The following is a 22,892-nucleotide window of genomic DNA, read 5'->3' on the forward strand; positions in this document are numbered from 1 at the left end:
TACCAAGAAATTGACAAACCAAAGGGTTGATTAAAGTGAACCAATGTGGTCTCACAAAAAGAAAAAAAGAAGACTGGCAAATTATATGATTGTGCTGAAGGCACCTGGCAAATTATATGATTGTGCTGAAGGCACCAGTGAGTATTATTAGAAACAACATTCCCAAAAAAATTACACAGAAGAAAAGTTCTCAAATTAATCAGTGGGCTAATCCCATTTAACAGATATCAAACAATGGAGGAAAAAGAACACAGAATAAATTAAAAGTTTGATATAAAATTTACTTGCCTCACAAGTTGTGGGTGGGTTAGTCCAAACTGAACTACATCCTAAATTTTAATCTTCAAAAATTCTAAGGATACAAGAAACATCTGGGAAATTCTTGCACGCAAATGTTTAATTACTTGAAATCATTAAATCATAAGAAAAGAACATTTTGCTCTAAAAACAGTTCTAAAAGCAGCCGACCCAAATCAGAAGTGATGCCACGTGAGGCTGTGTTCCGAAGAAGCACCTAGCAAGCACGAGGCAAAAACAAGCAGATCGCTATTTTGCCTTAAGGCCAATTAATGTGCAGGATTTAAACAGTTGCTCCCTCCTAGCCAGTAGTATTTACATTTAATATTACTGCTGGAAAATGGAGTCCTTTAAATTGTTCTAGAATAAACTTGCCAAAGTGTTGTTGGATGTATATCTGGAATCCTGTCACATGACAAATAGTAATACCTGCAAGTATACTTCCCTAATTTGTGTGGAATCTGGTTATGACTGTGTTGGAGAAGTTTAAGGGTGCGAAGATTATCAGTGGGATACTGTGTAGGAGGGCTTACTGACTGGAGGGTGATTAGGAATTTAAATGAAACTATTTGAGTGAGGAAACTGGGAGTAAGATTCGTAAATCCTAATATTGGTAGATAGGAGATGGGGATCTGCGCTCAGATGCTTTCACTTAAATTGCCAGTGCACAAATAAGTTGGGAGGTTTGTTTAGAAGGGTTATAGGGAGGTACCTTCAGCGAACAAAGGTAGACTAGGAATTGATGAGAGTATGTGAAGCCTGAAGTCAAGTAAGGATGACATAAAGTTGTTACTGTCAAACTGTAGTTGTAAGGGAAGGAGTAGAATTATGTGCCTCAATAGATATACACTGCCTTCCAAAAAAAAAGTGTTACACTTGATATTTTAAAAATCTCAGTTTAAGCTAGCAAAGTTTATTTTTGGTTTCAAAAATCATTACGAAGATAACAATGCTCAAAACATTTCAATTTTTAAGAATATAGGAGTTTTAGATTAAAAGAAGCAGAATATGACAAGATTTTCTGATTATCTAAATTATTGATTGCCATGCTTCTAATCAAGCCCTGAATGTCCTCTTGTGGTAAGGTCTCCCATTCTTCTGCATTGCCACCTTTAGTTCAGCCAGATTGTTTAAAACTCTGTGCCGAAGGCAACGACCAATGATGTCCCACACAAACTCAGGTGGTTTGAGGTCTGAACTCCTGTCTGGCCAGTCCAGAGTGCAAATGTTGACCTCCTGAAGAAACTTCATGACACACTAAACAGCATGGGGTCTTGCATTATTGTGCATAAGCACAAAGTTTTCATCAGAAGTAAATGCAAATGGCATTACATGATTAATGAGAATCTCCTCAGTGTACCTGTGTGCCGTGAGGGACCCATTCTCAATGAGTACAGAGGCAAAGCATTCTCCTACCATTCTCCGCACCCTATCTCTTCCTTCAGGTGATCTCAGGTTGAATCTGGGCTAGTCACTGAAGAGTACATGTCCCTACTGCCTCCCAGTCCAATGTCCATGCCCCTGTGCTAAAATTTAGACAAGTCTCTCTTATGTCATGGCAGAAATGTTGGTCGTCTGGGTGCTTTTCTAGGGACTAAATTTTCCTCATGAAGCCTCCTTCTGACCGTGCTCTCACTCACAGCTACGTCATTTACCAGCATCAGACTGCTCTGAGCCTCAAACGCTGTAATATATTGGTTCACTTAACACTTGCAGCCTCAAAAAGCAACCTTGCAATGCGGAAGTGCACCTACGGTGGTCTGAATTGGACTTTCTGTGGTAAGTATGATGATTCTGAAAATGTTTCACAGCCCAGTGAATGCTTGTAGGAGACTTATTAAAAAATTCTGGTACATAGCGGTAGGTATGGCCATCATTCACCAGTGGTACTGCTTTTGCCGAGTCCATGGGACTTAGAGCCATGTTGATGAGTTGTTCATGGCTCAGAAACTGGTCTATTAGTGTCAAGGATATAAGAGCGACTACAATGCTGAAAAAATGGCTTTCATAATTGGTGCGAAATGAATAAAGAATGAATGGGAGCATTCACTATTGTTTGAATGGGTTATAATGTAGCCTACTGTTGTTGTTCGTGAAACATTAACCTATCAGTAAATATTGGAAAAAGTATGATAACCGTCTTCAATGTAGAATTTAACTGAGCTTTTAGCCAAAATATCAAGTGTTACGCTTTTTTTGGAGGGCAGTGTATATTTATCAGATATTGTACGAGGATGGTTTGAAAAGTTCTCGGAATCACCGCTAGATGTCAGTGCTAGAGCAATGAGGTTCCCGCACAATAATCACACATCCTTTGTGAGTGAACACGTGGCGCGTCAGTGCTCTAGTTGCAGGAGTGTGGTAGTGACGACTCTTTGTTGTTGTTCCCGCGTAGTGATTTGTGACAATGGAAAAAACTGAGATTCGAGCAGTGATTAAATACTTTGTAAAGAAAGGTATGAAAGCGAAGGAAATTCATGCCGACTTTCAGAACACACTGGGGGCTCTGCTCCTTCATTTTCAACTGTTGCCAAGTGGACCAGTGAGTTTAAATTTGGTCGGGAGAGCTTGGATGATGATCCGCGTAGTGGACGGCCAAAAAGTGTAACGACCCCAGAATTTATCGCAAAAGTGCATAAAATGGTCATGGAGAATCGTCGACTGAAAGTACGGGAGATTGCTGAAGCTGTAGGAATGTCTTCTGAATGGGTATATTATATTTTAACCAAAGAATTGGGTATGAAAAAATTATCCGCAAGATGGGTGCCGTGGCTCTTGACATTGGACAATAAGCGCACCAGATTGGAAATGTCTGAACAAAGTCTGGCCCGTTTTCAGTGCAACCAACAAGATTTTCTGCGCTGGTTTGTAACTACAGATGAAACTTGGGTCCACTACTATACCCCAGAGACAAAACAGCAGTCAAAGCAGTGGAAACATGCTGATTCACCACCACCAAAGAAAGCAAACGCAGTGTGTTTGTTCAGAAAGGTCATGGCCTCAGTTTTCTGGGATGCAAAAGGCATTCTGCTGATATATTATCTTCCTACTGGCCAAACAATTACGGGGCAATACTATGCAAACCTCCTAGACCAACTACAGGAAAAGATACGCGAAACAAGGCCTGGTTTGGCGAGGGAAAAGGTCATCTTTCATCAGGACAACGCTCCGTCGCACACAAGTGTTACTGCTATGGCAAAACTTCATGAACTGGGGTACGAATTGTTGCCACATCCACCTTATTTGCCTGATTTGGCACCATCAGACTTTATCTATTCCACAAGCTGAAAATTTTCCTCGGTGGACGGAGATTTTCTACAAGGGAAGAACTGACAGCCGAATTGGAGAGGTATTTTGCAGGCCTGGAGGAATCTCATTTTTGAGATGGGATGAAGGCATTGGAACATCGCTGGACCAAATGCATTAGTCTACAGGGAGACTCTGTTGAAAAATAAAAGCAGTTCCACCGAGGTAAGATACTTAATTCTAGTACATTCTGAGAACTTTTCAAGCCACCTACGTAATATGGTTTGAATCATGGATAAGAAGTAATGTTATGGATGCAGAAATTTTCTCCTGGAACTGGAGTGTATATATTAGAGACAGGACAGATTTGATAGTAATACTCATTTTGGTGAAAGAAGAATTTGTAAGCTGTGAAAAAGTTAAGGATGAGAAACATGAAATCCTAGATGTAAGACTCATCTCTTAGAAACTCTTTCGTAACTTGACATTTTTGGGGTGTACAGACCTGGGAGTGGTGATGCTGACGCTGATATGGAATTATTTAAAGTTAAAAACTTCATCACTGATCCGTATTGAACTAATAGTTACAATGCTAAAAAGAGAAAAATGTTCCACCTTTTCAATACAATAACACTGTTGCACGAATCAATGTAGCAACATATTTAATTTATTAAGGGACCAGTTTCGACATCTGTCCATGTCATCATCAGCCTAGGTTCTATTTTTAATTCAAGAAAAGTGTCATAAGCGTTACAATTGTGTTGACTTCTTGCCATTTTTGTGTAGGCTGATGATGACATGGACAAATGTCGAAACCGGTCCCTTAATAAATTAAATATGTTGCTACATTGATTCGTGCAACAGTGTTATTGTATTGAAAAGGTGGAACATTTTTCTCTTTTTAGCATGGAATTATTTGATAAGATAATCAGCTATGTGGGGAATGATACAAAAAGGAAATAAACTTCATAGTTAAGTCCATATTGACCTCCAATCAATTTAAATTGAGAAAGAGTTTCACCCATTCAATACTTCATTTGCCCTGCATTACGTAGGACTAACACAACGTCATTGCCGGGACAAAACCTCCTATGTGATAATATTTTTGGAGATATACTGACCCGCAGCACATACATTATGAAGAGTGAGAATGCCTTGACAATATTCACACAATATTACACCTTAGATGACAGAACCATACCGGCCAAAGTTCTAAGCTAAAATATTTCACATAGGAGGTTTTGTCCCAGCAGCGTCGACCTATTACTTTAGGACATGTTTTGTCTTGAGCTAATAGTTAATTAAAAATTGACACTGCAGAGTATTCTTCTTCTTCTCCTTCTCCTAATTGAAAAGTTCTTATAATTGTCACAGTTGTCGTAAATTGGTGTATTGTGCTCTATATTTAAGCTTAAAATCCCTGAATGTGTGTGCTACTGTAATTTAGTTAAAGTACATCGGTAGCGGCTGGGGAACGAAAAGGGACATCAAAAGGCACTTGAACTTCCTTCAAAATACAAGCTCCATCTACTACAACACTTCCCCTACCATTCCCTCTGCTCCCCTCTTCACGATTTTAACCGGCAAGCTGCTGGACATAAATAGTCGGGCATCAGCCAGCTACGCAACAAGATCTAATGGGACTAGAGGGGAGGTCAGTACTTGGTATTTCAGCATTCCATAACATAATAACAAAGTATCTTCACACAGTAATAAAACTATTCTCTTATTCTCTTTTTCCTTTTCTTCTCTTTATAGACCGCATTATTAATAACGTCTTATCGGCAGATAAGAAGCGAAACATCAAACGTCAACTGTGAGAGAAGTTTCCCCAGCCACTACATTGTCCTTTAAGATAACTAAATGAGTAACAGTAGCACACACATTAAGGGTTTTTAGCTTAAATATAGATCAAAATGCACCAATTAACGACAACTGTTGTAATTACAAGAACTTTTAAATTAAGAGAAGAAGATGGAGGAGGAGGAAGGACATTGCAAACCATAAGCAAATACCACTGACTAAGGGCCGGTTTCATCAATGTGGATTAAACCTTATCCCCGAGTTATACAGTTTTAACTCTGAATTTGACAATTCATTCTGTTTCATCAAGGAGGGTTAATTTTAACTCTAGGTTAAGGCCGGAGTTAAGTTAACCCCTCCTTTCACCTGGATTAAACTGTGAACTCGAGATTAAAAGCAAAATGGCCACCGTAAATCATGCGTCTGATGCAGAGTAGCTTTATGTAGATTTGTTAAATGGTGTTCCAAACAGAAATAGGCCTATATTAAGAAGGAACGACTTTCAAAATATATCTGAGGAACAATTTCTAAAGAGGTCTAGACTGTCAAAAATCGTCATCAGTAAAGTCATTGATGAAATTCGCAAGAGGTTAGAATACACAACTGACCGAAACAGGCCTCTCTCTCCTATACTAAAGGTATTGATTGCATTAAAGTTTTATATCACAGGGTCATTCCATATAATGGTTGGAGACAACAAGGGTTAATTTTCTGTCAATTGTCAAGTAATCATTGATTCTAACCCCAAAATTCGTTATGTAGTTGCAAGTTGGCCTGTAACATGGGCAATGCTATTAAATTCCCTTGTAATTTTTTCCCATGTGTACTTTTATTTCAGTTTTATACAGTCAGTTTTCTTGCGTTCTATAACGCTTTGCTACTTGGTGGCTAATTCAATAAGTAATGTTTTTTCTAAAGCAGAAAAACTCGTGCCCCTGTTTCTCTTCTGAACTTTGTCCATTTTTCGATCACTGCAATCAGTTCTATCACGATTATGAAAGAATAATATGTACCATGGAACTGAGGAAGAAAATGGAAAACTGTGCAAGAAATAAACAAAAGAACCATGCAAGAAGTGTGTTCATAATCTCTGATTTTTAGACACTGCCTCCTTGATTGGTACGGCAGCTTTTTTTGGCAAGGGTTAATATGGTGTTTCAGTCCCAAATTATTATTTTGGGGCGAACATTTTTTTTTTCTTGTTTAGAGTAGTTGTTCTTAGAACACAGTGATCATGTTTATTAACAATTTTCAAAATTTCCCAAATAAATTCAGAAAATCCAGCATGTTGCTCTAGGTTAACATTGGGAGCCTGTGGTAACATTCAAAGGCGACATACATATTTCGCATAGCAATTTACATGGTGTTCTTCTGTACACAAAATTACATCTAGCAAACAAAATAAGCTGTATCTAACATTGTCTCATAATATAATTCTTCAAAGGTGAATAGAACAATAAATTATGCCTCAAAAGATAATGTTTCTTACTTGTTATGAAATTGGAAGAAGCAGTTCTTAGCTCCTGTCAAGCACAAATTAACTCTGCATTTAAAGCTGGTCAGCTGGGTGATTTACTAGGACAAAATTCACATCGGCCTTTCTTTGTTTTATACTGAGGCCAGTTTCCATATGCATCATACCTTACATCATCGACTAGCCTTGGAACAAACTTTTTCGACTGGGTTCTGGAATTAGACTGTCACTTGGTTGGCCACGCTTTCGATTCAGAACTTTCCCTGCCCTAGTCAGTGCTTGAGATATTTCTAACTGAAAATGTACGAGGGAATACATACATTTTTCTCCTTGCTGCTTTTTATGTTTATGGTACAGTAGCCAACCATCGACTACTGCAACACTAATACACCTAAACACAATTCTCATATACCACTTGACTGATCTAATGTCTATTCTGTATAGCTCAAGCAGCATATCTGCTAGATCTACTCCCCCCATGAACTGATTATATTCTTACCCCACTTGGGGACACACTATTTTCACAGTTTTCTTTTCCGACTGGCTCCATCATTGGCATTTATCTTCTGGATATACACCTATATATTGCGCCTTTCCCGCGTCCAGGTCGAGTCGCACGAGATCCAAGCTAACTCGAATATGGTATCAGTTTTTCAATACATCAGATTTATGGACTGTGGGTTCCGCATCGAAAAAGGATCACCGGGTTATACTAACAGATAAGCCTAACCTACGTAGCGGACGTGTCCTACACGTAATCTGGTTAGTTTCTGCATAATTCACAATAATACATAAATAATCATCACTTACAACTAAATGCTTATTCTAAGAAGTCATTAAAAGAATGATTAAGTTTTACAAGATGATATTTATTTGAAAATAAAGTAGAATCTGAGAAAAATGGTTCGTATAGTATGAATTATTCGTTGAAAATATAAATAATAGGTAGTTCATCCTATATCTAATCAATTAATCTTTAAAATGTCTTAAAATCAGAGGCCTCCAACTGAATAAAAGAAAAATAAATATGGTTACAGTATTTACAATATCGATTAGGAAGTATAAAATGTGTCTGACGCAGATTCTCTGAGCTAAATGCGTTGAAAATAAAATTAAAATCACATCTTTCATCTTATATCAAACATTTCATGAGATTGTTCCTGAAAATCTTACTTGCTTTCGCTCAAACATTCATTAATCACATCACGGTGCAATAGATTCGCTTGAGTGTAATTGTTCATACTCAATTGAAAACCTACAACCTGTTTTCCAGTCATTGACCGGGTCAGGGATGGAATGAATGAAGCAGATATAGGCTGTTAGTACGATGGGGTCGCCACTCCCAAAGTGATTTATTAATGACTGATAGATGCTATGAAATGAGAATGGAGAGTGTTGCTGGAATGAAAGATGACAGGGAAAACCGGAGTACCCGGAGAAAAACCTGTCCCGCCTCCGCTTTGTCCAGCACAAATCTCACATGGAGTGACCGGGATTTGAACCACGGTACCCAGCGGTGAGAGGCCGACGCGCTGCCATCTGAGCCGCGGAGGCTCCCTTCATACTCAATTATCGACAATAACTCTTGTTGTGAGGAAATATTTTCTCAATTATAATACATAATTTAAATATTTAACATGGTTCACATGTATCACATCTCTTAATCATTTCAAAACTCTTGGTATCACGTTTCATATGGAGAGAAAGATAATTCATTAAGTCATTATTCCCTTAACAATAACATGACCGAAATATCATGACCAATATTTACTCAAATTGTTCACTTGAGGTAACTATTAACCTTAAAAATTAATTTAAGTGCTTATATAGTGATTATATATGTTGTGTTACTGTGCTATCATCCATATTTGACGATCATTCAACTAGATTATGCTGGATATCAGGTGATCTAGCTTGTAAGAAGACTCTATCAATTACTAATAGCCTTCAATTATGAAGAAAAGTTACCAGTGATATCGATTAACGCAGTGAAATAAGCTTCCTAGCTTTCCTAATCTGAGTGAGAACACTTGTGGTTAGAAGAATCATATAAATATAGGCTAATTCCGTGCTACTCCTCTTATCAGGAATTATTTGATGATCCGCTAGGTAAGTGTCAACATAAGAACATTCTTTAGTGCTATATATTGCTTATCCAACGATTAACGGGCAATTGAGAACAAATTATAACCATCCTCCATCTCAAAATATGTAAATTGAAATAATATCGTCGCTGAAATAATCCATAACGTCATGTACAATTAAACAATAATCATCACCAACATTATTCATCATAACCTCTTACCATTATTCGCATATAAATCATTCATTTCACATTACTCATCTCGTATTACTCTCTACATTACAATAAACATATGAATTCATCTCAACTTGACGTATACTAAACTGTCATCATTGGGGTGTACAGACCAGGAAAGGGTAGCGCAGATGCTGATTTATAATTATTTGATAAGATAATCAGCTATGTGGGAACGATAAGGAAAGGAACGTGATCGTAACGGGTGATCTGAATTTACCAAATGTCAATTGGGAAGGTAATGCGAACGACAGGAAGCATGACCAACAAATGGCAAATAAGTTAATATGGAAAGGGCACCTGATTCAGAAAGTGATGGAACCAACTAGAGGGAAGAATATTCTGGATGTGGTGCTAGTAAAACCAGATGAGCTCTATAGAGAAACTGAAGTAATAGATGGTATTAGTGATCACGAAGCTGTTTTTGTGGTAATTAAAAGTAAATGCGAAAGGAAGAGATTAAAATTAGGACTGTTAGGCAGTACCATATGGCTGATAAAACAGGCCTGAGGGAGTTTTTAATAAGTAACTATGATCGGTGGAAAACAGTAAATAAAAATGTAAACAGACTGTGGGATGGGTTTAAAGCAATTGTAGAGGAATGTGAAAATAGGTTTGTACCTTTAAAGGTGGTAAGGAATGGTAAAGATCCACTATATTATAACAGGGAAGTAAAGAGACTAAGAAGGAGGTGCAGGTTGGAAAGAAATAGAGTTAGAAATGGCTGTGGAAGTAAGGAGAATTTGAAGGAACTTAGTAGGAAATTGAATCTAGCAAAGAAGTCAGCTAAGGATAACATCATGGCAAGCATAATTGGTGGCCATACGAATTTTAGTGAAAAATGGAAGAGTATGTATAGGTACTTTAAGGCAGAAACAGGTTCCAAGAAGGACATTCCAGGAATAATTAATGAACAAGGAGAGTGTGTATGCAAGGATCTTCAAAAGGCAGAAGTATTCAGTCAGCGGTATGTAAAGATTGTTGGTTACAAGGATAATATCCAGGTAGAGGAGGTGACTAATACTAAAGAAGTATTAAAATTTACCTACGACAGCAATGACATTTACAGTAAGATACAAAATTTGAAAACTAGAAAAGCAGCTGGAATTGATAAAGTTTCGGGGGATATGCTAAAGACAATGGGTTGGGATATAGTACCATATCTGAAGTACTTGTTTGATTATTGTTTGCATGAAGGAACTTTACCAAATGAATGGAGAGTTGCTATAGTAGCCCCTGTATATAAAGTAAAGGGTGATAGACATAAAGCTGAAAATTACAGGCCAGTCAGTTTGACATGCATTGTATGTAAGCTTTGCGAAAGCATTCTTTCTGATTATATAAGACATGTTTGCAAAATTAATAACTGGTTTGATAGAAGGCAGTTTGGGTTTAGGAAAGGTTATTCCACTGAAGCTCAACTTGTAGTATTCCAGCAAGATATAGCAGATATCCTGGATTCAGGAGGTCAATTGGACTGTATCGCGATTGACCTGTCTAAGGCATTTGATAGGGTTGATCATGGGAGACTACTGGCAAAAATGAGTGCAATTGGACTTGACAAAAGAGTGACTGAATTGGTGGCTCTGTTTCTAAAAAATAGAACTCAGAGAATTAGAGTAGGTGAAGCTTTATCTGTCCCTGTAAAAATTAAGAGGGGAATTCCTCAAGGCAGTATTATTGGACCTTTATGTTTTCTTATATATATCAATGATATGTGTAAAGAAGTGGAATCAGAGATAAGGCTTTTCGCAGATGATGTTATTCTGTACAGAGTAGTAAATAAATTACAAGATTGTGAGCAACTGCAAAATGACCTCGATAATGTTGTGAAATGGACAGTAGGCAATGGTATGTTGATAAATGGGGATAAAAGTCAAGTTGTGAGTTTCACAAATAGGAAAAGTCCTCTCAGTTTTAATTACTGCGTTGATGGGGTGAAAGTTCCCTTTGGGGATCGTGGTAAATACCTACGTATTAATATAAGGAAAGATCTTCATTGGGGTAATCACATAAATATGATTGTAAATAAAGGGTACAGATCTCTGCACATGGTTATGAAAGTATTTAGGGGTTGTAGTAAGGATGTAAAGGAGAGAGCTTATTTTTCTCTGGTGAGACTCCAACTAGAGTATGGTTCCAGTGTATGGGACCCTTACCAGGATTACTTGATTCAGGAACTGAAAAAAATCCAAATAAAAGCAGCTCGGATTTGTTCTGGGCGATTTCCGACAAAAGAGTAGCGTTACAAAAATGTTGCAAAGTTTGGGCTGGGAAGACTTGGGAGTAAGGAGACAAGCTGCTAGACTAAGTGGTATGTTCCGCGCTGTCAGCGGAGAGATGGCGTGGGAGGACATCAGTAGACAAATTCATTTGGATGGTGTCTTTAAAAGTAGGAAAGATCACAATATGAAGATAAAGTTGGAATTCAAGAGGACAAATTGGAGCAAATATTCGTTTCTAGGAAGGGGAGTTAGGGATTGGAATAACTTACCAAGGGAGATGTTCAATAAATTTCCATTTTCTTTGCAATCATTTTGAAAAGGCTAGGAAGACAACAGTAGGGAATCTGCCACCTGGGCGACTGCCCTAAATGCAGATCAGTAGTGATTGATTTGATTGATTGACCATCCATTTGATTATTCTATTATGTTCTCAACCTTGCTAAAATTCCATAAAATATCACCATATCCTACTAGCAAATTTTCAAATCCTATATATATGATCTCACTCCATCTTAACTTCACGTCACATGTTCTAACGTAAGCCTAGTATTTACCACAATGTTGTATTGTACCTGGTACTCACTTTGAAACTAACTTAACATCCTCTTACTCAATATTGACAGCATTGTGAATGGAATATTAAATTATCACTGGTTAACCACTTCCTACATTAATGGGTTTGACATTCATGGTAGATGATTACCTAATAACCTCTAACGTATTTACGGGAGTTGACTTCTCATGTAACATCACTCCGTTGGAAATATTTAAGATAGCACTTTGTGCATCTTTCAATAAATGAAAATAAAAATATAGAATAGCACTTTCATTTACATTAATGACTATAATGACTTATCTTTCCTCCAGCTCCATCGTTGTCGTCACATGTCCTGGTAGTTAGACATGCGGGGCTTAGTTCACGGCATTCCCCTCATCCTTTTGGAAACATCTGGGACAGTCTCGGTTCATTGCCGGTCGTCATGGGCTGGATTTGTCATCTCGTGTCGCCATAACCTAGGTAGCTCTGCCTCCACTTCTTTAGCACATGATGTCTTCAGCCTCTTGCGCAGTTAGAAAAAAATAATATGTCAGCATGGTTAGTTTTGTCATCTTACGGACACAGCCTGCTATCATCTATTGATAATTTACGAGTACCACTTCTTAAAAATGATCTTTTATAATGCTTTAGAATCTTTGAGTGCGTCTATGAATATTTCAATCTGACTACGATACAATGTTTTCTCTGTCTTGCGCTACTGTTGTTATGACTATGTAGCCTCTTAAAATCAACTCTATTGTCTAACACGTCGCCTGGCTAGGATGTTGTGACGTAGTAATACGGAAATCTTCCAGTCCGCCGGAATAGTTTTAATTTTACGGAGCTGAATATATCCTTCAACGCCGGTGTCTTGCGATAACCCGTAGACAATTATTATTTTATTTATGCCTTTAGTTTTCTTCCTATCAGATTAGCCTTTCTCTCTAGCTGTCTCGAGTGGCGTTTTACTTATGTGTCTTCAGTGAAAATCGAATATTATTTTTCAATAATAAATTTTAACAATCTCGCGTCTTTCTTAATCACCGCCTTCTATACTTCTTTCTCCTCAAGTACCTAATGAAAACATTATTCTTTTGATATCTAGGAATACTCTGATGTTTTTATTACTGACGTTCTCACGGCCTAGACTCCATTTTCGTTCCAAATAAACTTCACCGATAACAGTGAAATGGCACAATATGTAGAAATGAAGTTGATTGCCTTTCTATCGAACCACCGAATGAGGGCAGTGTTTTGTTCCTCTTCCAGTCTGTAGTCATAGCTGCCTCTTCCTCTCTTCTTTAGGTCATTTTTAGCCATAAGCGGACATTTCCCCATTCTGTCATTCCGGATGGTACCAACACAAGAAATACCCCTTTCGTTCAGAGCAATGGCTAACTGCTGGGAGGAAAACCCATTGTCAAAGTAAACTTTTAAATTTTTATGATCAGGAAGTTCACTTGTGAGAGCCATTACAATGTCGCCAGGAAAACCTACACCCACATCTTTACAAGTACCCTTCCTAGTATAAAATTCAAAATCGAACATTATACCAGATTCACCTGCACGGTTAAAGCACTTGCAACCCGTTTTATGGGGCTTATTCTTGACATATTGTTGTTTATTTATTTATTTTTCTTTTGCTAGTTGCTTTACGTCGCACCGACACAGACAGGTCTTATGGCGACGATGGGACAGGAAAGGGCAGGCCGTGGCCTTAATTAAGGTACAGCCCCAGCATTTGCCTGGTGTGAAAATGGGAAACCACGGAAAACCATTTTCAGGGCTGCCGACAGTGGGGTTCGAACTTACTATCTCCCGAATACTGGATACTGGCCGCACTTAAGCGACTGCAGCTATCGAGCTCAGTGACATATTGTTTGAGAGAGCTCTTTCCTTTGCAAGGAATGATTTGTTTGTCTACAGAATTTCACTCTTCTGGTGATAATTCTCCCATTCTTGAGCATATGATATCTAACAATGGCCTGACTTTAAAGAGTTTGTCATATTCACGGTCACCAGGTGGTTTCTGTTCAATATTATTAGCAACATAAAAATATTCCCTTAATGTGTTAAATCTATTTCTACTCATAACATCTGCAGTGGGAGAATATGTGCAGTGTGTTGACCAATAGAATTTTGTACTGTGCCTTTTTACGACTCCTATCATGAGGAAGATTCCTGTGAGTTGCTCAGTTTTCTGGCTGTCTGTGCCCAGAATTTTCCCATCCTTTTGGTGAGCATACAAATTAGACTGTTCAGCTAATAAGTCAAATGCCTCCAAAGTAAAGAACATTTTGAAATACTCGTAGGGACTGTTGTCAACCTGTGGAGGTGGGAAAACTTCTGATTGAAATATAACATCAGGGGGTGTAAATATGACTTTCCTAAAACAATACTTGGAGCGTTCTTTCTTTTCTGGGACATGTTCACTTATGTTGTCTAGACTTCCTCCAGCAGATTGTTCTCCATAATCTGGATTTGCATCTGTGACCTACAGAACAAATTATGAAATCAAGGTAAGTATGGCGTTCATAATACACTATTTATATAGGAAGGAATGGCGTATAGCTTTTTTAGTGCCGGGAGATCCCGGGATGGGTTCGGCTCGCCAGGTGCAGGTCTTTTGATTAAGAGGCCTATATAGTTACAAATGGGACTAGCACTATAATGTCAATATTAGTCCAGCTATTCATAAGGAAATGCATTTTAAATTCATATTTTGTGGGCAGTATTCAAAACTGTATTATGCTTTATCACTCACCGCTACATCTTCTTGTATTTCATTATTGCTGCATAACAACGTCTCATCATCTAATTCATCACTTAAATTACTATCTTTGAAGTCAGATATTGTCCCGTCAACTAGCTTCCCGAGAATATCCTCTATTTCTCTTTCCGTGCCCTACCAAAAACACTTCATCTTGCTCATTGTTGAGTCCCAATGTTGCTTTATATTTACAACATCAGAGGTAGGATGCTAAAAGGTTTGTTTTATCACCTATTCAATACATATAAATTTTATAAATTAGGAATTTATTATTGATTCCACTTGAGACATGTTTCGCCCTTCATTGAGGGCATCATCAGTCAAATTATCACCTCAGGGCAAAAAATCAGGTACCTGGTTAGTAGTTGACATGCACAAATTAATACATATTATTAATACACATACAAAATTTAAGTATGGGAAATAGTTGTACAAAAGTGATGGTTGAACATATAGGTTTATAGATGAGAAGTCAGCACCAATGCGTAAAATTAAAATAGTAGAGTTTGGCAGTGGTGCTCTGGAGAACAGTTGACGCAATCATAGGAAAATATAAAGTTTAAAGATATTTACATTATAACAATTAAGGGAGAAAAGGTGTAGTGTTCGGCGTCAAAGTTTGTAACCAAAAATTAATGTCAAAGGTTGGTAACTATACAGTATTTACATTGTTCAATTGAACAGTTGAGATAAAGTTTTAAAAATATTTACATTATAACATTCAGCGTAAATGTTTGTAATAAAAAGTAATGTCAATGGTTGGTAACTATATAGTAATTACATTATCTAATTGAACAGTTGAGAATTTACAATTATATACATAATTACACAAGAGCAGCTTGGTGCGCAAGGATAAAAAATTCTATTACCAAGTGCGTCCTGATGTTTTAGAGGTTGGAAGAAGGAATTAGCATTGACATTTCAGAAATATGTAGAGCGGTTTATTTTAGTTAAAATCACCGGGGGTAGGGAAATATTTCATAGCCAAATGAGGTTTTATAGGCATCAAGCTGAAAGTTGTCTGGTTGCAGCACCGAGATCGGTACGGAGACTGGTCAGTGTGGATGGAGATTCATGGATATTCTATGCGTTTGAATGGCAACAATGGTGACAGTTATTAGTGGGTAATTGCTAATTAGGAAAATGTTGCGGGTTGAAACTTTCGCTTATTCTTTTAGTTGACTTCTGTAGCTTCGAATGTGATGTGAAGACATCAATATGAGATGCCGGTGAGACAAATTGATATTGTTCCGTGGAATAAAGTATGGCGGACTTTGGGATGAAGTTATTGTTTTTTACTGGTCTGGTGAGATAGAATAGAGTTGCTTGTGTTGTGAACTGCGGTGGAGAGGGAGAGATTAGAATGTATATGGCAACTGCAGAGTCAGAGCGTTGTAGCTGGGGTGAGGCATCTTCTCATTCTGACTGCGAAGAGGAGCCGTAGTGGCACGCCATATTCGTGCCGATGTGCGCTGGGTTCCGGCGTGTTGTTGAAAGTTGTATTGTATGAAGTGGAAGTTATCTGATGTGTCGCTGACACATCAGATAACCGCTAACCGCATGTGCGTATTACCGACTGAGCCTCCTTCATAGTCCACCAATACTCATCAACAATTACCTCTCAGCGACACATCAGATAACTTCCACTTCATACAATAAAACCTCATTTGGCTATGAAATATTTCCCTACCCCCGGTGATTTTAACTAAAATAAACCGCTCTACATATTTCTGAAATGTCAATGCTAATTCCTTCTTCCAACCTCTAAAACATCAGGACGCACTTGGTACTAGAATTTTTTATCCTTGCGCACCAAGCTGCTCTTGTGTAATTATGCATATAATTGTAAATTCTCAACTGTTCAATTAGATAATGTAATTACTATATAGTTACCAGCCATTGACATTACTTTTTATTACAAACATTTACGCTGAATGTTATAATGTAAATATTTTTAAAACTTTATCTCAACTGTTCAATTGAAAAATGTAAATACTGTATAGTTACCAACCTTTGACATTAATTTTTGGTTACAAACTTTGACGCCGAACACTACACCTTTTCTCCCTTAATTGTTATAATGTAAATATCTTTAAACTTTATATTTTCCTATGATTGCGTCAACTGTTCTCCAGAGCACCACTGCCAAACTCTACTATTTTAATTTTACGCATTGGTGCTGACTTCTCATCTATAAACCTATATGTTCAACCATCACTTTTGTACAACTATTTCCCATACTTAAATTTTGTATGTGTATTAATAATATGTATTAATTTGTGCATGTCAACTACTAACCAGGTACCTGATTTTTTGCCTTGAGGTGATAATTTGACTGATGATGCCCTCAATGAAGGGCGAAACATGTCTCAAGTGGAATCAATAATAAATTCCTAATTTATAAAATTTATATGTATTGAATAGGTGATAAAACAAACCTTTTAGCATCCTACATTCAGTATCTTCAATACGGATAACAATGATTTTTATCACTTGCAACATCAGAGGTATTTATAACAAAATAATATTTTTAAAATTTAAGTATGTGTAGTACACAAAACAAAAATACACTCCTAATGCAAGACACTCTCACTTATAAAATGCAGAAAGTAAACACCAAGATACAGTATAATCTTCCATGACAATGGAGTGCACCACTGTCAACTTTTTTATCTAAGAGAAATTATATTCAACTTTTCTGCCATCTGTTGACTGATTATGGAAGCTTATATCTGTAGTTAATTCATGGCAACATTGACTTAGGGGACCGGGTGAGTTGGCCGCGTGATTGTGATTTTGCATCCGGGAGATAGTGGGTTAGAATCCCACTGTCGGCAGCCTTGAAGATGATTTCCCTTGGTTTCCCATTTTCACACCAGGCAAATGCTGGGGCTGTACCTTAATTAAGGCCACAGCCGCTTCCTTACAACTCCTAGGCCTTTCCTATCCCATCATCGCTATAAGACCTATCTGTGTCGGTGCGACGTAAAGCCACTAGCAAAAAAAAAAAAAAAATAGTTTTAGCTATACACTCTGTACGTGTTTTGATATTTGTGTGATGATAGAGGTTATGCTATCTGTTACAATTACTGTTATACAGCAATTTTTATTGAGCAACTGTTTGATTTAAGGTAATCTGTTCTACATTTAATGAAATTGCAACATCGTATGTGCAACTACAAAATCTTACTTCCCTTTTTACAGGGACATTATGCTCCAGAAAGTATTAGACATTTTTGAATCGGATGAACCATTTGGGGATGTTAACAGCATTTTTATAGAACCTCCGGAGGTTAATATTCACTCCGACGAAGATTCAGGAGACGAAGATGGTGGGGGTCTGGTTGATAACCTCAGTCGCCAGTTTTCTAGTAAGGTAGAAATTGTACTCACTGACAATGACTGTATGGAAGACACAGACAATGATCCCGTTTCAGCAGATATTTTAGATCAGTCACCTTGCAAGAAGACTAACCTTCAGAGAATAAATCTTGGATGGAGTAAGGATGACAATGGAGATTCAGTTGGCATGTTTGCAGAAGCAGATTATTCCGCCTTATCGTGCAAATCTCCTAGAGTGCTTTGAACTTGCTTTGTTAATCAAAAATTCACAAATCAAGAGTGATGCATGAGCTGGTGCATTGTCATGATGAAGACTCCAGGAGTTCTGGTTCTTCTCTGAACATTTTCTCTCATACTTGTCAAGACTTCAAGATAATACTAGTGGTTTACGGTTTGACCCTTGGTATGAATTAATGGCACAAGCACTAATGATGTAAAAGAAGACAGTCAACAACACCTTCACATTTGACCTGACCTGCTGTGCTTTCTTTGGTCTCAGTGAATTTTCTCCACACCACTGTGTTGTGTCTCCTTAAATATCTTCCCCAGTTTGAAGCAGAAGGGAACGTTGACATGCTAGTAACATTGACATTTCTACAATCACTGCACATACTTTGTACATGTGCAAATTATAATCTCCTGAATGATAACTAATTGTTTCAAAATGCATGGTAAATGGCTAGTTCATTAGAAAGGTTACCATTATACAGTGCCCCTATCTAGAAGCTGCCAAGACTTAGCATTTGATGGTATTTTCAAAGTTTGGTTTTGAACAGGCCTCATGTTTAACACTTGTAAAAGTTTGTATTTATTTTGTATGAATACCACAGTGCTTTGCTTTCTGCTGTGGAGTGTATATAGTATGAATGCTTTAGGGCAGAAATTTTCTGCTTTAACAAGATATTGTAGATATTGTAGAATAGTTAAAAATAGTGTCTTTCTATTTGTAATTTAGTTGTTGGTCTTTTATAAAATCTGTATATCAGTTTTAATGCATATTTTTTATTATTATTTGTCTACAGGAAAATATGTGACAAACAAGAAATTGAAGGAGATGGGATTGATTCTGATGAAAAGAGTGAGCCAGTTACATACTGTCTTCAGGCCCTACTAGCTATTGAAGTTCTCCTCAATCCAAGTTCTGATACTCAAGTTTTTGTCAACCAGCTTCTTATGGTGAAAAGGCTGAAGGTAGGACATTCAGAACCACCTCCATCTTTCCTCGCTATTTGTGGAATTATTGTCTTTATTCAGAAGTGAGGACTGTATTACTCTCAGTCCGTTATTAACTGGTGGAAGGCATGAGTTTTAAGGGTACAAGATGATGATTATGGTGATCTTCTTTTGATCATCATCTATGATAATGTGACCATATTTTCTGAAGCAACACCAACCTTCCCTCATTAGTTCAGCATTATATACACTTTCTTTTTAAAATAATGTATATAGAAACCCCAAGGCTTGTTCATCTACTTACTCTAAAAGGAAAAAGAATTATTACTCTACTCAACAAATAACACTATTTATCTGATTGTTTATTTACTCTAAATATAAGACAACACTTGTCAGATTTTCTAAGAACACAAAATTACTGGCATACAGCATTGACACTTTTGTCTATTTGACTGTCTACCTATTTACTCTAAAGATAAGACAAATTGTCTTTTCTAACAACACACGACAGATAGGCATCCAAACAAAACTATTGGAACACTAGGACAACAGCATAGAAAAAAACTACTGTCTCTTTCAGAAAGAGACGTCTGGTCACTATAATTTAAATCTAAGAATTTCATTTTTTGTCTGTATTGGACTGAGAACGTAAGATAGAAAACTTAAAGGGTCCACCTTTTCAATACAAATAAATGTTATAATGTTTATTTACAACATATTTTTACTTGGAACTAGTTTCAACGCTATTTAGCGTCATCTTCAGCCAAAATATGAGAGATAGTCATAGGCGTATACAATTTCTGACTTTGTTATTCACTATTTTATGTCTCTTTTATTCTCATTTAATCATAATGCTGTAACATTCTGTGTAATGTACATGTCTATATGTATACGCCTATGCCTATCTCTCACATTTTGGCTGAAGATGACGCTAAATAGCATTGAAACTAGTTCCAAGTAAAAATATGTTGTAAATAAACATTATAACATTTATTTGTACCGAAAAGGTGGGCCATTTAAGTTACCTATCTTACGTTCTCAGTTCAATATGGACAAAAAATGAAATTCTCAGATTTAAATAAACATTACAATTACGGAAAAGGAAACATCCAGCAGAGTCATGAGGTCTACTGGGGCAGAGAAGCTTCGCTGCACAGTTATGCTAGCTGTTACTGTGGACGGGCGAAAAGTTCTTGCCTATGTAATTTTCAAGCAAAAAAAGGGATATTTCCTTCCGGTGTGCACATTCATGTCCTGGAAAAAGGATGGGTGGTGGCGGATCTCCTGAAGTATTAGTTGTGTGTTGAACCACAGGTTTCTCCCGGTTTTGGTCAGTTTCCTTGGCCATCTTGTTGATGATGTTCACCAAGAACTGGTCAACAATAAGACTGATACTGCAATAATTCCTGGTGGCTTGACATCAGCCTTGCAGCTTCTTGATGTAAGCATAAACAAGCCATTCAGAGACAACGTGCATTGGGTATATTCTGAATGGATGACGAGAAGTTCTCGTACTCTGACGCCTACCAGGAAGATTAAGAGGCCTTCACTGGAATTAATAAGTGAGTAAATTGTTTGTGCATGGGGACTGATTTCACAAGACATTAATGTGAAAAGTTTCGAGAAAACTGGCATTTCCAGTGAACTAGATGGAACTGAAGATGAATGTATCTGGGAGATGGAAGAGAATGGGAGTGATTCGTCGCAGACGATTTCGGAAGAAAGCGACGATGAATGACATGGTAAGTCTATGTCTTTGAGTGAAATACATATTAGCGTAGGCAGTTTTACAGATTTTACCCTAATACAGTATTCTAATTCATTTCAAGTATCTGGCTCTTATCTTCAGCAAATTCTCACGTGACATTCAAAGACGGCAGTTTCCGTATAATTATTGCTAGGGACATATTGACTTCGATTTTTTATTAAAATGAATTGTGTTACACATATTATTGATTGTGTACTATTTTAGGCCTGAATAAATGTTGTGGCTTAAGTAAGGTAATTATGCTAGTTTTCATTTCCATTTTTAATTTAGTTTCACATAATTTTCCCTCCCTGTTTTTGAAGTTGAAAAAAATTTTAAAAGGCGGGAAAATTACGCGAGTAAATACGGCACTTTCTTTCTGTATTTCCTCATTCCTCACTCTCTCTCTCTCTCTCTAAACCATACTTCTCAATAATATCAATTCTGCTGTGTGTGTTTGGCTTTCATCCCAGAATCATCAGCAACATCATGTTTGTCTTCCTCCATATGTTGCTTTTGCTGCTCTCATGATGCCTTCCTTTACTGTTATGAACAGACGGGGTGACAGAACACTTCATTGTCTCTATCCACTTTCAGTCTTTGAAACGGAACCCCATCTAGTCAGTACTGGCTCAAACACACAATAATTCCAAACAGAAACATGCAGAATTGGAGAGTCTGTGGAAACGCTGATGATATAAGCCGTAGATAGTTGACCAGGGCAGACTAGCTAACTATGAGTTTGAACCTGGTAATCTGTAATACTGTAATATAAATAGGGACCATCTGTCTAACAAGGGGTAAACTACCAAAATGAAAAAGGAAGTAGAATTGAAAATGTATTAAAAATATGAGGACCAAAGCACACAAATATTTTTTTATATAAGAAATGGGAAATTAGTTAAAAGAGTTCTGGGCAATAATGGTAGTACAGTATTTGTTTAACAGCTCCCATCGAAGTATACCTCCATTAAATTATACTTTCACTTAGATAATAACCTTGTGCTCCACAGAGATTGCAGACACCCTTCAACTATGATCTCAAAACAAGTCCAATAACCACAATGAACAAACTCGATATCTACTGCCAAATGTTTTACAAATTATCAGATGAGTGTGATCCAGCAGTCCCTTGATGTCACATGACTCTTCTCTCACGTAGTAATGCCCTCCTCTAAGAGAAGCCTTAGCCAAAGATATCTCGGAGTCAGCTGACATAACAAAAGGATATATGGAATGCTGGTTCTTAGAAATAAATAAATAAATAAATAAACAAACCTGGAAGACGCTGAAAGCAAAGACAAAAATAAATCAGATTGTTTCTAGAACCATTCCAAAATGTCATTAATAGAAAACTGTGGAATCAGAAAAAATACAACCATACATTTTCTAAAAGAGATCAGTATCAGTTAAAAGAAAGACAATAATTGGCAGAGAGAATGGCATATTTTCCCACCACACAACAATGCACGTTCACGCAATCCAAACAGTGTTGCCAATAGAAAGAGAAACACACAGCATCTTATTCACGAATAATAGTTATCTCTCATGCATACCCCAGAAAACTTCATGGAGCAGACAAAATCATTTCACATGATTCTTCCCAAAACACCACCGTTGTAAAACCTTACCTCACAGATCATTTCATACTATAACGCCATCAACAGTCTCTTGCCATTAACCTCAAAAGCACGCTAAGGCAACTCAAGGTAATATTTGCAAGATAAACATATCGTAGAATTATAAGCTACACGACCAACAGATCTGGCCGAGAGAGAGAGAGGGGGGGAATCAGATTGTAGGACCCAACCCCCCTCTTTCACGCATACACACAATAGAAACATATGCACGTTGTGTTACTGCAGAAGATGCAAGCCAAACAAATACATAAAGCATGCTGAAGGCAAATGTGCAGCATAGATAAGAAAAGAACAGCTGTTGGCTTGGACGGATATAATCA

The 22,892-nt window shown here is 37.3% G+C and overlaps 1 protein-coding gene across 1 annotated transcript in view; it reads left to right on the top strand.

Moving 5' to 3' along the window:
- MED24 (mediator complex subunit 24) overlaps positions 1-22,892 on the top strand; it is a 359,234-nt gene that overhangs the window by 78,963 nt on the left and 257,379 nt on the right. Inside the window, exon 7 of the mRNA XM_067142734.2 lies at positions 19,035-19,203. Within this exon, the coding sequence (XP_066998835.1) occupies positions 19,035-19,203 (169 nt within the window). The remainder of the gene's footprint in view (positions 1-19,034; positions 19,204-22,892) is intronic.

This window comes from Anabrus simplex, chromosome 3, assembly GCF_040414725.1.
Source record: "Anabrus simplex isolate iqAnaSimp1 chromosome 3, ASM4041472v1, whole genome shotgun sequence".
Taxonomy (NCBI): domain Eukaryota; kingdom Metazoa; phylum Arthropoda; class Insecta; order Orthoptera; family Tettigoniidae; genus Anabrus; species Anabrus simplex.